Genomic DNA, 18,012 nt, shown 5'->3' on the forward strand with positions numbered 1-18,012 from the left:
TTATGTTGAAAATAAGTGTTTGAATTTTCGCGTTAAAAGAATAAAAATGGTAGATTGAGAATTTAGTTAAAATATAAGGGATATAAAAATAATTTTCATGGTCAAACAAAATGACTTTAAGCACTTAGAAAAAAAAAGTTAGAAATTCTAACTTTTCATTTTTACTGACTTTAAGAACTTTATGGCTTAAAGTTAGGATTTTATATATCATTATAACCGTTTTCTTCTGCTTTCCTTTTTTGTATATCTATATGTGCTTATTCATTAATTAAACGGAATATCTAAGCAAACATGATATTTTAGGGAATAACAATCCAGGGATTTAAGAAGATTATTTAAGTGAGATCCCACTTGTCAATTGTCCAACTTGTGGTCTGTATTTGGATTAAGAAAGGTTACCAAATATGGAAATAAAACTCCTAATTTCCATTGCAAATGTCTTTTGTTTGTCTCCTCATGTTTATCTAATTTATCTATCTCCAACACATAGTGGGAATAAAGAAGAAAAATTAAGAGAGAACTAAAGAGGCAAGAACAGAAAATATCACTCCAAAAAAGTGGTGAACAGATAAAATACTCGCACAAAACGTGTTATGTTAATAAGTCTCTTAAAATTAAAGAATCCGTCCAACAATGTCCTAAATGATAAAAAAAGATATTCGTCAGCGATAAGGACCTTGCAAATTATTTAAAAATTTAAGTGTATGACATAACAATATCATGAACGTTATTTTATTTGAAAATTTATCTAAGTATATCAGTATGACACGATAACTATAAAGTTATAATAATAGACTTGATTAATAAGGTTTAGACATCTGACTTCACGTGAAATGCTATCATTTTCATAGTCAAATCATCATAATATAATATTCACAATTTGTCAAATATCAAGCATTGTTTCATTATTTTTTTGCTTTACCTTTTTCTTATTAGATGAGTTAGAATTATGAACTGTATTAGTAGGAGCAAGGAGGGGGCGGGTGGGGGGTGGGTTAATTATGATTCACTTGTTTTAGGAATTAGTAATGTCTAGTTGGTTGACTCCCACGTGAACAAGATTTCTTGGACCAATCAAAGATACTTCTTACATTTGAATCATCCAATGAAGGTCTTTAGCAAAAATTATGGGAGCTTTCTTTCACTTCCAACTAAAAAGGATAGACAAGTGTCAATCATCAGCCAAATTATACGGGCACTGATATTAAGACTAAGAAAGTGATTTTCCTCTTCCTTTGATATAAGTACCTTCAATACCTTAAATTCAAGATTAATTGGAGCTGCTCATATTTTGTTTTGCTTATGAAGTCACTGTTCCATCGAAATCTACTGTGGTTATAAAGTGCTAGCGTATTAATATGATGTCACAACATATTCATTCAATATCAATTACCACAAAATAGACCATTAAAAAATATAGAATAGTTAGTAATTTATTCATTCTTAATTAAAAAAAATTGAATTCGAATCATAAGAATTAATTGCTTTAAATATGAAACGTCCCTCAAAATGTGGCTATTTTGCTTAACTTCAGATTAATTGAGTTTAAAGCAGGACAAAAAGAAGGCATAGGCAAAAAAGAACAGTATGGAGGCTGAACAACATGGCATGCCCTATTGATATACATTAAGCAATTGATCAATTATCAATACGTGAAATCTGTTAGAAAACAGTATTTCAAATATTAAACAGTAACAAAAAACTTCTGAAAGTAATAAAGAAAGAATCTGAAATAAAAGATAGAATCAAAACAGACAATAAGAACAGTGTTTGGTAAAATTATATATGAACAAGAAACCGAGCCCACTGAATGCACAGTGTGTCCTTAAGGAAATTATTCCCCTCAATGTACCAAAGGTTTTTTTTTTGAAATCTTTCCTCCCAGGATAGAACGATTTACTCACCAGAATAGCGGTACAACAAATTATGGTGACTGCGAACTACTTGATGGTTGTATATCATACGAGTTTTAGGAAGTGCAGAAAGAAGAATAAGAAGATGTTGTTTCAGGAAAAATTCGTTTCTTACATTCTGAGGATTAAGAGACATATATAGACTGTTTGCACCTTTTAAGAAAAGGCATCTGTTGGGAAAAGATTTGTCTGTTGAGAAAAGGTTTGCAACTTTTCGGACAAGGTTGCAACCTTTCAAAAATCTGTTGGAAAACGGAGGGAAATATTTTAAATTAATCCGGGAAAGAAACGGGTCGCGGGTCAGGATTTTTTCACTTAATTAATTAAATAAATAAATAATATTAATTAATTAAAATTTAAAGAAAATTTGGTCCAAAAAGATTATCAATCAATCATGCCGATGCCGAAGCCGAAGCCGAGCCGAGCCGAGCGACGATGACGACGGCGCGAGGGAAGACCCTCTTCTTGACCCTTTAGCAACATGAATGAGTGCTTCTTCTTTTAAGAAGGAGACTTTTCATTTCCACCACCTATGTGGGACCAAAGCTTATTTAATAAAGCAAGAGAGAACAAATCATTTTTTTCTCTCCATTTCTTTTTCCCTCAATTTCCCATTTAAAATATCAATTAAACCCAACAATCCCCCACATGAATGGAGAATGTCTACAAGATAAAGGAATGCACGAATAAGTGTGTGATATACAAGCGAAGATTAATTGCATCTGGATAAGTAGGTTTCCCTTTGAACTTTCCATAGTGAACTTATATAGGAAATACTCGATCAATCGGTAGATGTGATATCTTTGAACCGTCGAACTTTTTTTGTATAACTAGACAACATAAGTCACACAATTAATCATCAACCATCTATGGTTCTCACGGTTGTGTTCGTTTCAGCCATGAACACCGCCTGATTTCGTGAATGCATAGAGAATGGGCCTTTACCGTCATTCCCCATTGAATCGGCTTATACTTCACATTCACATAGGTGATTTCTAAATGTGTAGTCCTATAGACACACTATCTAGTCATTTTCCGTCAGACTTAGGTGATTTCTAAACGTGTAGTCCGAAGCCGAAGCCGAAGCCGAAGCCGAGCCGAGCGAGCGACGACGACGACGGCGCGAGGGGAGACCCTCTTCTTGACCCTTTAGCAACATGAATGAGTGCTTCTTCTTTTAAGAAGGAGACTTTTCATTTCCACCACCTAGTGGGACCAAAGCTTATTTAATAAAGCAAGAGAGAACAAATCATTTTTTCTCTCCATTTCTTTTTCCCTCAATTTCCCATTCAAACTATCAACTAAACCCAACAAAGTCTTATTATATCCAATTTAAGGTTACTATTATTGTTACGATTAAACCCATTTCCACTAATTAATCATCAATATATATATGTGCTGTATTTTAATTGAAAATAGAAAGAAATATAATCATGGCGTGCCCTATATATATAAATTACTCTTTTGTCGTATTTGTTTATCTTAATGCAAAATAAAATACGTACTCAATTTCTTAATAGCTAACGCATGTTATGTTCTCCCTTTTGATTTTCTCCCCCTATATTAATTGACCAGAAATCCGAAACTTTTTAAAAGAAAAATATGACCAGCAAGTTGGAGTAGGCCAGTACTGTAAATTTATAATGCAAGTTGCACGATTAACGAATTTAGTATAAGTGAGTATGGAATCGTCTTTGGTTGAGAGCATTTTAATTACCTTCAAAATAAAATTTCTTGATAGGCCTCCAAAATGGTTATCGTACACCAAACAGAAAATTGAAAAATAATAATTTAGTACTTGTAGAATATAGAGCTAGGAGCCATGATAGTTTCTAGGAGAATTGACAAGAATTAAGAGCCATGATTATTAGTTTAGGTTTGGATTTACCAATATGTATTCTATTATGTTGGTCGTTCTATTTCATCTATTTTTGAATTGTGTCATGTCAATGGAACAATGAAATTGGTGCTGAACGAGAAAAGTAATTTGGAGAAGTCTTGCTGGATGTCTTGTTAATATATCGTATGTAGACAAAACTTACTTATGTTTAGTAGGAAGGAAAATGCTTTCCACATATAATGTTTTTACTTTTACCTAGAAAATAAGAGCCCGTTTGGATGGACTTAAAAAAAGTAACTTTTATGTATGAAGTGCTTTTAGAACTTTGAAGTGCTGAAAGTTATTTTTATAAATAAGCAGTTGAGTGTTTGGATAAAAGTGTTTATGATGTGAATTTTAGGGTTAAAAGAATAAAAAAAGGTAGTTTGGGAATTTAGTTATAATATAAGGGATATAAAAGTAATTTACATGATCAAAGAAAATGACTTTAAGCACTTTGGGAAAAAAAGTTAGGAATTCTAACTTTTTATTTTTGACTGACTTTAAGAACTTTATGGCTTAAAGTCAGCATTAGACAAACACGTCCAAAAGCTAAAAAGGTGCTTTAAGTTGGTTTTGACCAACTTAAAGCCAATCCAAACGGGCTCTAAGTAGTTTTCTAAACTTATTTTTTAGTGTTGGTAAGTAAATAAGAAATGTTATCTTCAAAATATTTATATATATAATTTAAATAAATATTTTGAGGTAGCTGGATAGGGTTAAAGTGATGTGTGTTAAGAATAGTGAGGAGTGACAAGTCATTTAAGGAATTTATTTTTTCTATTTTTCATTAACGAGGTTATTTTCTCATTTTTAATGTAATCAATATTGAAATTGGAAAACCAAATGCACTCAACTACAATTTTTTTTCTTCAAGCTGAGGAAATCATACAAAAACATGACTTCCAAAAAACAAAACAAATTCGCGCAATTAAAAGCACCTTCTTATGCCTCGACATGCAAACCCTAGGAACAAGATCTGAGTGATTTATTAGAACGATTTTGTAGGTAGATGATCTTAACCTTCTATTAATTTTGCTTATTTCATAGGTAAAACTTTAAGTTTAACAAATTTAAACTTTTAACCTTAAAGGTTATGCCAGCAAACGGGGGGTCAAAATTTAGAACCACCCATTTCTAAGGTGTAATTCCCTAATAAGAGCTCACTCCCCTATACTTGGACCACAAATATTTCAAAAAGGGAAAAGAAAAGTTATACCAGAAAATGAAAACTATTTATAAATGGCTATCCCTTTACTTTGATGTCCTTTGATAATTATCCAAATATCATTTTTCACTCTCCTTGGCTGACGTCAACACCTTTTTTTAATTTTACTTTTTTTGGTTTTATTTTGAGAAAGATTCTGTCTTTCTTTTCATGTGAAAGGTGTTTTCTTCCTTTTTGCCTTTTATTTTATTTTTTTTTTATAAAAAATACAATAAAATTCAAAAATAAATATAGTAGCTAACCTTTTTTAGACTAATAAACATGCAGAAAAAGTAAATAATTAGACTACAACAAGAAGTAATTAAAAAAAATACTAAAATCACTAACTAATTTGTTAAAGTCAAAATTAATAAAAAATATATTTTATACACTCCTTTTATTCTTTTTAATTTACATTTTTCTCATTTATTTATTTCTTTATTCATTTATTTTTCTCTATTTTTTTCCTTTATTTTTCTCCCTTTTCCACTAGGCTGTTCAAAACCGTCCGCTACCGATAACCCAACCGCAAAATTGGCTTATTGGTTTATTGGTATTGGGTTATCGGATTAACGGGTGGGGAATGGATTTGAATTTTATAATTAACGGCTTATCGGTGTGGGGGACGGATTACTCAATTTTGTTATTGGGTAAACCGTTAATCCGTTAAGAATTTATTATATTTTAATATATTTTATTCCTAAACATATAAACTATATATAATACTGATAATTATAATTTATAAATCTAAAATAAAGGTCAAGCCCATTTAATTAAAGAGGCCAAACCAATTTAATTAAATAAGGAAGCCCATTTAAAGTAGAAACTAGAAACCCTACTTCTACAGTTCTACTCTTCTATAGAACTATTGTGTTCACTGTTCCGCCTCTGTCTTTACTCTTTGCTCTTTAGGTTTAGCTAAACTACTTTCATCTTCCACGGTTCCGCCTCTGTCTCAGTCTCTCTCTCAAACCCTCATCTCTCATTCTCTCTTGCGCAGTTGCGACTTGTGTCACCTTGTCTTCTCCTCCACTGCGAGTTCTTCAGTTTGATTATTTGAAGAGTGTGGAAATTGAAGAGAAGATTAATAAAATCAGATGGTGTACGAAACTCAGCAGATCATTATTTCTTCTTACAACAAATGACAGGACGATAAAACTTTGGAAGGTATGAAATTCCTGCACTAAATAAAATAAAAAGTCATCTAAGTCAATAACAAGAGTTGAGCTACTTTTGAATTCAAGATTTATTTATTTTTCTACTAATATAAGTCATAACTAATGAATAGCAAAACAGTCAAAGAAGATTAGTTAGTGCTACAGTAGAAGTTATTAATAGGTAAATAAAAAATTTAATTAGAAAAAATTTAGGAAAAGTTCATGTACGTCAATCTCCTCTCAACTGGAAGCTTAATGTACCCTGAAAAATCAGTTGTTTGCCTTTACATAGTTCCTCTGTACATAACTGTCTGCAGAAATCCTGTGAAAAAAAGATAACTGTGTTCTACGGTATAAAATTGATTATCCATATTGTAGCTTATTTTTGGGTTGTTGATTGAATTACAGGGACGCAAAGTGTTAAACTCTTAATCTTCTAGCATGGCTGAACAAAGTGATAAGGTGATATATGAAAGTGAGGCTTCAAATGCAGCAAGTCATGCTGAGATAACTCTGTCAGCTAGTGCTAAAAAAAGGAGAAAAAAGTCTGCTGCTTGGGATCATTTTACAGAAGTTGAAACTTCCGAAGGTACGAAAGAAAAATGTAGCCATTGCTATAAGTTGTACTATTTTAAGTCAAGAGATGGTACATCGACTCTTCTTGGTCATTTGTCGACATGTCCTAAACTTCCTACTCCTCTTGTTGATAAAAAACAATCAACCATAGGTTTTAAATCTATTATGGGGGGTAGTCAAGGTGATGTAGTTGTTGTCTCTTGGAAATTTGACCAAGAAGAGTGTAGGAAGGCTTTATGTCGTATGGTAATAGTTGATGAGCTTCCTTTTAGCTTCGTCGAAAAAGAAGGTTTTAAAGAATTTATGAAAATGGCTCAACCTCATTTTTGGATCCCTTCCCGTAGTACTGTAATTAGGGACTGTTTTAATCTGTTTAATGAAGAAAAACAAAAGTTGAGGAGGTATTTTATAGAAACAAAACAGAGAATTTGTATTACCACTGACACATGGATTTCTATACAAAGGATCAATTACATGTGTATCACTGCCCATTGGATCGATACCGATTGGAACATGCGCAAAAAATACTTAATTTTTGTCCTATTATTAGCCATAAAGGTGAAGATATGGCAAATGGTATTAGTAGGTGCTTACGTGAGTGGGGGATAAATAAGATCTTTACTGTCACAGTTGATAATGCAAGCTCAAATGATGTGACAGTGAAAGAATTATCTAAGCAATTAACAAAAATGGGAACTAATTTGATGAACGGTAATCACCTTCACGTGAGGTGTATGGCCCATATCATGAATCTTGTTGTCCAGGATGGTTTAAAAGAATGTTCTTTGTCTATAGAACGTGTTAGACATGCAGTTAGATATGTTAGGCAGTCTCCTGCGAGGTTGAAAAAATTTCAAGAAAGTTGTGATGATGAACAACTCAGTTGCAAAAAAATCTTTATGCTTAGACGTTCCAACTAGGTGGAATTCCACCTATCTGATGTTGAGTAGGGTTGTTGAATTTGAGAATGCATTTTCAAATTATGCTTCTCGTGAAATTGGTCTGAGACATTATCTTGAAAATTCTTATGTTGGAATTGGAATCACTGCCGGTGAACTTTTGAGTAGTGATTGGGTCCATGTGAAAAAAATTACGAGATTTCTTGAGATATTTTATCTTCTTACTTTGAAAATATCTGGATCACGTTATGTTACGTCAAATATTCATTTTCTTGAAATTTGTGCGGTTGCTGTTTATTTGAATCAATTGATGGCAAGCGAAGACACTGATTTAAGCGATATGGCAAAAAAGATGAAAGAAAAATTTAATAAGTATTGGGGAGATCCAGCAAAAATGAACAAGATAATTTTCATTTCGTGTATTTTGGATCCTCGTTACAAGCTTGAATCAGTTAGCTATACACTTGTAAAGATGTTTGGGGAAAAAGGGCCATCTATACAAGCAGAAATAAAGAAGTACATGACTTCATTATTTAGCGAGTATGTAAAATCCAACTCAAAAGGCAGTGTGCTTGCTCAATCTTCACCTTGCTCTTCACTGGACACTTCTACTTCCGGGATTTCTAGCAGTCAAGTAAGTACCCAAAGTACAAGACTTTTACAATCATTCATGAAAGATCTAAAGAACTATAAAACAGCGAATGGAGGTGTGGATGCTAGAACGGAGTTAGATAAATATTTTGGTGAAGAAACTGAGGATGATAGTAAAGAATTTAACATCCTAAACTGGTGGAAAATGAACTCAGCTAGATTTCCTATTCTTGCTGAAATGACTCGTGATGCATTAGCTGTACCAGTTTCAAGTGTAGCATCTGAATCTGCATTTAGTACGGGAGGACGTCTTGTTGATTCATTTAGGAGTTCATTGACTCCTAATTTAGTGCAAGCTCTAGTGTGTCGATTGGCTTCGAAGTAAAAAATTAAAACAATCTGTTAGCGTTGAGGAAGATCTTGATAATCTCGAACAACTTGAACAAGGTAATGATACTTTTTATTATATTTGTTGTATATTATTGTTGTAAATGGTTTATACTTATTGCATGACTCATTATGATAATTTTCTCTTCAGATTTAGCAAGCGCTGGGAAATTCCTTACCCCTACTGTAGTTGACATATAAATATATATTGGTGAGAACTAATACACTTGCTAGTTGCTACTTGCTACTCCTTTGTAATAGTGAGTACTCTCTTTGTTAACATACATTGTTGAAATTCTTCAGCATTGTGTTATCTAATTTGAAGCAGGAGTAGACATTTGAGAATTGTTTGATTTAATATGATTTGTATTCATTTGTTGAATGCAGGAGAACTGGAGAAGAATGTGCTTCCAGTTATTATGTTGCTTGCTGGAAATTTGTATTCATTTATCTTATGTTGACTATCTTAGCAATTGTTTCTCTTCTTTTGGATTAGGCTCAAGCTATTATGTTGCTTGCTGGAAATGCACCACCTGTTGCACCAAGGAAAGGTAATTTTATTTTCATTTATTCAAGCAGTTGATTACTTTTCTTGTCTCCCCTCTAAGCTTATGGTGTTCCTGAAATCCAGGGTAATAAGTGCATCCCCATATCCTCCCAACAGCAAGCAATCCCAGAATGTAGCAGCACTCCTGGACTTGGTAGCAGAAGCCTCTCTATGAATTCTTCAGGCTCTTGTCCTCTCCACATAATCAATTTGGTCAAGTAGATGGTGAATTGCTAAAGGTGGCAAAATAATGTAGACACAAAATGAAGAGTGTGCCAGAATGGTTATTTAAGCTATTAAATTGTATTAGTTTTGACCTCAATACAGAGTGTGCCAGAATGGTTTTCCATTTTTGCCAATGTAAAGAAGCATTATCTTTTTTCAAAGTTATGTTTTTTATTCTTCTGTTAGCCACCTTTTCCCCCCTCCTGTTAGCCACTTTGTACAAGTGTGGAAGCTGGAAAAGACTTACCAAGTTACCATATCATCGATACACCGCCCGATAACCGTCCGATAATTGCTAATCCGATACCGAACTAACCGATATCTTATAGGTTGGCTAGCGGATTAGTACTTTTAAAAGTCGATAATCGTTAAGTCAAACCGTTAAGCATAATAATCCGTCCGATCCGCCCGATAAATTTCCACTTTTTGCTTCTCTATTTGTTCCTTTTATTTTATTTTTCAATTTTTTAATTTCCTATTCCTTTTCTTTTCTCCTTTTCAATTTTTTTCTATTTTTCTTCATTTTCCATTCATTTTTTCCCAAATCATAATGTTTTTTATTTTTTTCACCACAATTTAATTTCATATATACTGTTATAATATCATTGACCGTTGCTTCAATCATTCAGTGAGACCTACATGATAGATACCATCACAATATATATACATAGAGAAAAAGCATAAATTCCCCTCTAAAATTGTACCGAAAAGTCAGTTACACACTTAAACTATCATGGCGATCTACTACATACCTAAACTACCTAAAAGTGAATTTATTACCCCCTGAAATGTATAACACCACTCTCATAGTATGTGGTGTATTACACTTGCTTCCACATCAGCACCACGTCTGTGCCACATCAGAAATTATAATTTTTTATATTTTTTTTCTTTTTTTTCTTTATTAATTAAATTTTCTTTTATTAACTATATTTTATACTAATTAACTCATAATTAATTATTAACCAGCCATCTGGATTTTAAATTTTTTTCTTTTCTTTTCTTTATTAATTAACTTTTCTTTTATTAACTACATTTTATACTAGTTAACTCTTAATTAATTATTAACCACCATCCGACCCCCCTCCCCACAACCCCAATTGTCTTCTCCATCAAATTGGGGAGAAAAATTCTTCTTCTTAATAAGTTTTGAAAGAAAAAAAATCAAGATTCAAAATGGGGAGTAAATGAAGGTGGATGTGAATAAGAAGAGGGTAGTTGGGTGTGAAGAAGAAGGACATGGGGGGTGGGTAATTTTGTTTTTTTTTTTGTTTTTTTTGCTTTAATGGGTTTTGAAAGAAAAAAAATCAAGATTTGAAATGGGGAGTAAATGAAGGTGGGTGTGAAGAAGAAGAGGGTAGGTGAGTGTGAAGAAGAAAGAACGTTGGAGGTGGGGTGATTTTTTTTAATTTTTTTTTACTTTAATTTTAGTCTGGCGCGTTTAAATGTGCAACTGATTTTTCGGTACAACTTCAGGGGGGATTTATGCCTTTTCCCTATCTACATACCACGACATCATTGATGCATGCTTTGATCCTTCAGTCATTTAGTGAGATCTTCATGATATTATCACACTATATCTATATACTGTCATGATATCATTGATGTCGACTTTAATCTCAGTGAGACCTCCATGATACCATCACAATATATTTATATACTGACATGATATAATTACAGATTGATTCAGTCCATAATAATACCATCACATTATCTATATATCATCATTAGTGGCAGAGCCACCTTGTGCCGAGGGGGTTCATCCGAACCCCTTTGACAGAAAATTATATCATTTATATATAGTTTAAATAATTTTTTATGTATATAAAGTAGATATCAAACCTCCTTCAATTAGCTCGTGTGTTTATTTATTCATATTTTAAACCCTCTTAGTCAAAATCCTGGCTCCGCCATTGATTGGCATGATATATTAGTGATGTTTGCTTGAATCCTTTAGTCCTCCAATGATACCATCACTTGAACGAACAAGCCCATATTTTAATTGGGACGCATCGGCCCAATCATCAGCCCAATCAAACCCATCGTTTACTGCATCTGCTTGCACGCGAAGCAACGGAGCGTGAAGTTCGTCAATCGACCCGGTAAGTTTAAGGGAACTTAAATCGTCGTCAAAGTGGACTCCATTTCTTAGCTAAACGGAGACCAACAGTCTCTCTCTCTCTCTTCAATCCAATACAATTCTCAGATCAATCATCGATCATTCTATTGATCCTTTTCGATAACTCCAATTCTCAGAATCTTAGGTTGTTTTTTCTAATTTCAACTATAATAAAATCCTCATTTTTTTTGTTTTTAATTCGTTATAAATTGGAAATTGGTTTTACCTAATTTTGATTCCCAATTCGCTTACCTAACTCCATGTTCTGTCTTTAATTAATTCAATTTTGCTTTCTTCCCATTTATCATAGATTTAATTTCAAAGGGATAGATTTTCGTGGATCTTTGTGGGGCGAAGTAATGGCTGTAGCTTCTGATCAAGCCACAAGCATCTGCAGTCACTGGTAATTTTATTTGAATATTCCTTATTTTTTGGGGTTTTTTTCTTTTTGTGTTTGTTTGATGAATTATTCGAAGTTTAATTCGAACAATGTTTGTTTCTGGGTATAATTTGATGCACTCTACTGCTAGAGAATAGCTGGGAAGAGAAAAAAGATGTATTGATTGTCGTAGTTGTTAGCTTAATTACGAAAATTATATTACTCGAAAGTTGCTTTTCCTATGACTAATTTTAACTGCCCTATATTAGCATCAGTTTGATTGTTTCTTTCAGCTTAGTGGAGCAATGTGACTTTTTATTAGCACAATTTTACGAGTCTGCAATGAAGAAGAGTCTTATCTCCCGTTTAAGGGGGGAGCTGCATAGAATTAAAAAAAATAATATTCCGCTTCCTCTATTGGAACCGGATTAAAAGACGATGCATAGTTTAGGCAATAGTAGAAATCAGTGTTAGTTCTGTGGGTAAGGATCTTTAATACGTGTAAATTTCTGGGAATATTGCCTTTTATGCATGTCTACTACTACTAGCATCATGCTTGTTAAATGTTTCAGTTATTTGACTGTTGATCCTTCTGTTTTACTTCTGATGTTGTGGCATCCATCTCCTGATGATTTGAATGGTGATATTTACAGTGACAGAGCAATTCCTTCCACCAATCTCGATCTTCATTTTGCTCACTGCTCCCGGAATCTTGAAAAATGTAAAATCTGTGAGGATATGGTTCCTAGAAAATTTGCAGAGGAACATTTCTTGAGCACTCATGCTCCGGTAAGTGATCTTATTTGTCTGACCTCTTATGCTCTTTGTCAGTGATGGGATGGGTAGTAATCCTACTATAGGAAAAAAGATTATTTACTTGTTATCTTTTACTTATTCTCGATTTTTTTTGTACAAGATGTGCACAACTAGGAATATGATTGTATTTTGTGATCTCAATAGATGTTACTCATTTTAAGATAGATGTCTACATTCATTAGTTCACGTACAATCCATTTGCTGATCATGTTACTGTTTACATGAATACATTTGTACATCATTTTATCTATCTATATATGTTTGCAAACATGTATTTAATGTAGGTTCTCTTTTTATACAACTACAACATACCCCGTGTAATTCCCACAGTGGGGACTGGGGAGTACCCCTACCTTTGTAGGGGTAGAGAGCTTGTTTCCGATAAACCCTCGGTTTCGTGTTGCAGAACATGTTTGCAAAAACATATAAAAATGCACGAGTAGTGTAGGTTTTCTCCATATATTTATGTTTATTCCTACATCTATAATTTCCCCCCAGGGCTTTTGCTTTGATGGTAAGAGCACCGCACACAATGTATAGGTTTTAAGCGCACAGCACAAATTCTAATTGTGTCGCAGACTAAGTCTGGTCTTAATTTGAGAAGGGTAGAGTGGCGGGGCCATTATCAACCGAGTTTTGACCGTGAGCCAGCTGGCCCTTGGTTTTTTAGAGCAAGGGTTCTTACCCTGTCACTTTTTTTTTGCAATTACCAATAATAAACCAAACAAGTTTAAAATAAAGAAGAAGAAGAATACAACTAGAAATATGTTTTTATAAACATGAATAGATGTTTCTAGCATTAGCCCACATGTTTCACCGTCTCGTTCTTTTTGGTGTCAGTAGTTGTATTATCCTGTAAGTTAAAAAAACAAGAAGTATCTACTTCATGGTGTAATTTAAGGAATCTGAAGATGGGGATAATAAGTATTTGCTCGTTAGGTGATGGGGTCTAAGAACTCACTAGTTTTCATACGCCACATGTCCTCACATACTTGAGTTTCAAGCATGGCATAAGAGGGTCTATAGAAATCTTCACTGAAACTGACTGGAAAACAAGCTCGATGAGTGTGGTCTTCCGCTGCTCAATTAGTCTTACTCTAATTAATCATAGCTTTTCAAGTCATCTATGTGCATTTGCCTTTTTATCAAAATAAATAAAAAAGTGGATTTGCCTGTTGATTTCAATTGCTGTCTTTATAACCAATTGAGTAGTGAGTACATAGGTTTCTTTGGGCTTTCTTCGTTTTTGTTTTGGTGATAGTCCTTGCAACTGAATTCGTAGTATAGAGCATGGACGCGAAAGTGTGTTTCATGTGATCCATTCTTGATTTATTTTATAAATTATTTAGGAGGTTTTGATTAGTGATAAACAACACGAACAGGTAGGGGTAAACAGCATTTGCTATTGAACACTTGAGCAGCCCCTACCCCCAGCAAAATCTCAAGCTTTTGAATGATCTGCCATCGGTGAAACCAAACTGATTCCTCACAGTGGGCTTATATCAAACTTACCGAGACTGTTAATAGTTTACAGTGCTAAGCCTGCATAGCAAGTATTATTTTGTTGTCTTCTTGTTTACAACAAGTGACATTAAGCCTTAACTAGTTGAATATATCTTTGGAAATTGGCCTTAAGAATAGACTGCTAAGATCGATCACACAATTTAGAGGAAGTAAGGCCTGTAGAGCAACCGAGCAATTATTATTTTGTTGACTTTTTGCTTATAACATGTGATGTTAATGTTAGTTTTAACTTTTTAAGTTTTACGAACAGACTGCTAGCAACCATTGAGCAAACAAAAGGTAGTAAGGCTTTAGAGAACCCAAGATGTTTGGGCTCGTGCCTTTGCTATTCAAGAATTACCAATGGATAAGTAATAGGGATATTGAATAGGAGAACCATCTTTAAGAGTACTGGATTTAGGTTAAAGCTTTTCTTTCTTCTCAAGGATACATACGTAGAAGATATTGTTTAAATGTTTTCTCACCTTTTCTCCATTCATTTTTTGTTGAGAGAGCAGAGTGGTTGCAGTGGGGCAGGGGATAATATTCAGTTCCCTCTTCTTGTAGTTTAGATGGCAACTCTGTAGGCCAAAATATACCTTTTAATGTTAGTACTGTGCTTGTTTATTTTTAGGTTGCCTGTTCTCTGTGTAGCGAGACAATGGAACGTGAGATTTTGGCTGTTCATAGAGGTGAAAATTGCCCAAAAAGGATTGTGACATGCGAGTATTGCGAGTTTCCTTTGCCTGCAATTGATTTATTCGAGCATCAGGTAATAAGAAATATCAAAGTTCTGATATCGTTTCGTGTTTTGTATCTTCGGGAGTGATTGGAATTTAGCATCTTGCTCGTTGGTGTGATATTTACACTGCCTTGACCCCAGGAAGTATGTGGGAACCGGACAGAATTATGTCATCTTTGTAGCAGATATATTAGACTCCGAGAAAGAGATGTTCATGAAAGTAGATGCAATGGAATTATAAGTAATGTTGCAGAATCATCCAGGTATTAAAGACAAAGTATTTGCTTAAACGGCTTTTTACAGATATTCTCTCATCGAGGTCTTTTATAATTTTGATATGTAAGATCCACTGTAGGTATATTCTTTAAATCAAGTTCCACTCCCATTGCAAACATGCTATTCCATGACATTCTTATTGTCTGTTTTTTTGGGACCTAAATGTGCACCTTCTGTCATCTTGCATTGGAACTTTTTTAGTGCTTTTTTCTGATTCATAACAAATTCACCTTTTCCTGTGATTTCAGTCTTTCATCTTTCTTTTCTACGTCAATTAAAGAAGTCTCCGGGATTTTTTCAGTTATCCAATGTTAAACTAGCAATCCTCTTTCTAATATATTTCACTTTGACTTAATTTCTACTCTCAAATAACTATTTCAACCTCTGTTAGTATGTAGATGGCCCTTAAAATCATCCTTGGCATTGAATTAAAAAATAGATTGGTCAGCATATGTACAATTTAACCAGCCAAAGCCCCATAAAATCAGCAAGCTAAAAGTTTTTTATTCTTAATCGACCTTATCCTCTCTTTGAATAACTGATGAACCTATGAACCTATCAGGAGGAACTCTTTCCTTTGCTCTTGTATACACAGGATGGCTCACATATTTAGATTCTGCACTCTCATATACGTAGGGGCTTCAGATTCTTTGTCACCACTAACTAGTCTTAGTAGTGTATTAAATAAGAAACCTTTGTTTAGTGTAATTGTGACTAAGAAAACAAGCAGTTGTGGAATCATGGAATGGTCTATGCTGAAAGTTCTAAAACAGCAGGTGAAGAGGTATGATTTTTACCATATGTAGGATGAAAATTCATAGACTCAAAGTTCCCAGGCCCGAGCATGCAGTCTGTTTAATATTCTCACCATAGTGCAATCTGTTTGTAGTTCATTTGTTGAAATGAATTTCCACCATTTCCTCTCAAACCCGTAAATGGAACCAAATCTTAACACTCAATTGAACTTTCGGTACCATAACTTATCTGTTGCATGTCAATTGCTCTGGTACAAGTTTTCTCATTTTGTTGCTGTTTGGTTTCTCTAAAGGAACACACACACAACCGAAAGAGATCGTGGTCCTCCAAGAAGGCAGCCACAAGAGTTCTCAAAAAAGCGGCTTCTGTTTACAATCGCGATAACAGGCATTGCTGTGTTATTAGGCTCACTTCTTTTCCAGAGGAAAGTCTAGCAGACACACTAATACCAAAGGCGCTATCGACAGGCTTTGCCTTTCAATCATCAACTGATACCTCAAATCACTAGAATTTCTCACTATCAGAGAATTTACCATAAGTAATAACTATATGCCTAAGAATTCTGTCTGTACAAGTAGTTAATATGTGAATCCATTTCTTATGAGATGAGTTGAACTGCTCAACGGGGTGTTATGTAAAGTGGATGTTGATAAAAATTGTATCTTTAGTGGTAATGAAAATAATGTGTCTGCCTTTTTGAAAAATTTCGGTCCGTCATAAAGTGGAAACAGTTCTTGTTTAAGCAATTGTGTTTGTATCAAAGTATTACAGTGATGATTATGTTAAATGTCTGTGTCATGAGTTCTGTTTTGAGGTAACAATTGCCATTAGAAAGTTGATTTCTTTTGCAACTTCGAACTTACAGAAAAACTTGCATTTCAGCACTGACTTCACGTACCTAAAAACTTGAAACTTTGTATCATCCCACCGACTTCATGTAGCTAAAATACATGGGTCGTTTGGTAGAATGTATTTATGGGCAGATGTAGAAGGGGGTGAGGGTGTTAACTCCAATCCCTGGGTAAAAGTTTACACCATTATAAGTCCTTTTTTGTATGATTTTTTTTTAATCCCTTGAACACAAGGTTAGAGGATGGTTTAGAGTGTTCGAAATTCACCTTGAGATTTCAAGTGTGTAAATTTTTATTTTTGACACCCCTATAGTGAAAATTTTGAATTTGTCATCTTGATTAGAGAAAATAATATATATGTATTAGTCATGTTGAATTTTTAAATGTTTTGGTCGGTAGGAATTTCAATCTATGTATAACTAATACATATATTAGTTGTACACTTTATTTAGTATTATAGAATATATATTAGTGCATAGCAAATTATGATATTAGCAATATAAGAATTTATTAATACATGTTATTTTTAATACACCAAATTAAATAATAGTTATTTGCTGCACTATTCTTATATATCCTGCTAGAGTCCAGGGTCATGATTTCTATTTGTTTCTCCCCACCTACCTCTACTGAAGTCCAACCACCAACTGTTTTTTTTTTTTTTTTACCCCACATTTTGAAGGATTTATAATATTTCCACACTTTCCTTCAATGTGACTCAAATCCAGAACCTATCGATCGTGGGTGAAGGTGCTTAACCAACTGAGCAACCCTCACTTGTCACCTCCAACTGTTAGCAAACAACTTTGGCGGCTTTAAGAAACCCGCAATAATATTTCATGAGGCAATAGTGCAAATATATCTCAAGACTCAAGAGGTAGGCTTCAATTCTTGGGTCCACCAATCAGCTTGTATACAAAGAATTACAGTATAAACTCGAGAAAATGATCAAAATGGTCCTTTATGTATAGCAGTATAGGGGTTGAATTATTTTGATTCCTTATATATATTACCTTATTGAAATAATCTTTGATGTATGAAAAAAATGATCATTTTAGTCTTTTAATCCTAAAAATAACCATAAAAATAAAAGGTGATGTTAAACTTAACGGTGGGTCCCTCTATACTAATACATGGCAAACTCTCCTGCCTCAAATATTCTCTCTTCGCCCAATTCTTCTTCGCAGAA

At 33.7% G+C, this 18,012-nt stretch overlaps 1 protein-coding gene across 1 annotated transcript; it reads left to right on the forward strand.

The window, feature by feature from the left end:
* The first annotated feature begins 11,513 nt into the window (after positions 1–11,513).
* Positions 11,514–16,811, forward strand: LOC129904046 (uncharacterized). The gene is made up of 6 exons (XM_055979574.1): positions 11,514–11,645; positions 11,811–11,903; positions 12,533–12,668; positions 14,833–14,970; positions 15,082–15,203; positions 16,265–16,811. The coding sequence occupies exons 2-6, from the start codon at positions 11,860–11,862 to the stop codon at positions 16,404–16,406; spliced, it is 582 nt and encodes a 193-aa protein (XP_055835549.1). The 5' UTR covers positions 11,514–11,645; positions 11,811–11,859; the 3' UTR covers positions 16,407–16,811.
* Positions 16,812–18,012: the final 1,201 nt, after the last annotated feature.

Source organism: Solanum dulcamara, chromosome 9, assembly GCF_947179165.1.
Source record: "Solanum dulcamara chromosome 9, daSolDulc1.2, whole genome shotgun sequence".
NCBI lineage: Eukaryota > Viridiplantae > Streptophyta > Magnoliopsida > Solanales > Solanaceae > Solanum > Solanum dulcamara.

Coding starts and splice junctions, on each gene's coding strand:
- LOC129904046 (XM_055979574.1), top strand. CDS start 11,860: ATGGCTGTAGCTTCTGATCAAGCCACAAGCATCTGCAGTCACTG. Junction 14,971..15,081: donor TTGATTTATTCGAGCATCAG/GTAATAAGAAAT, acceptor CCTTGACCCCAG/GAAGTATGTGGGAACCGGAC. Junction 15,204..16,264: donor AATGTTGCAGAATCATCCAG/GTATTAAAGACA, acceptor GTTTCTCTAAAG/GAACACACACACAACCGAAA.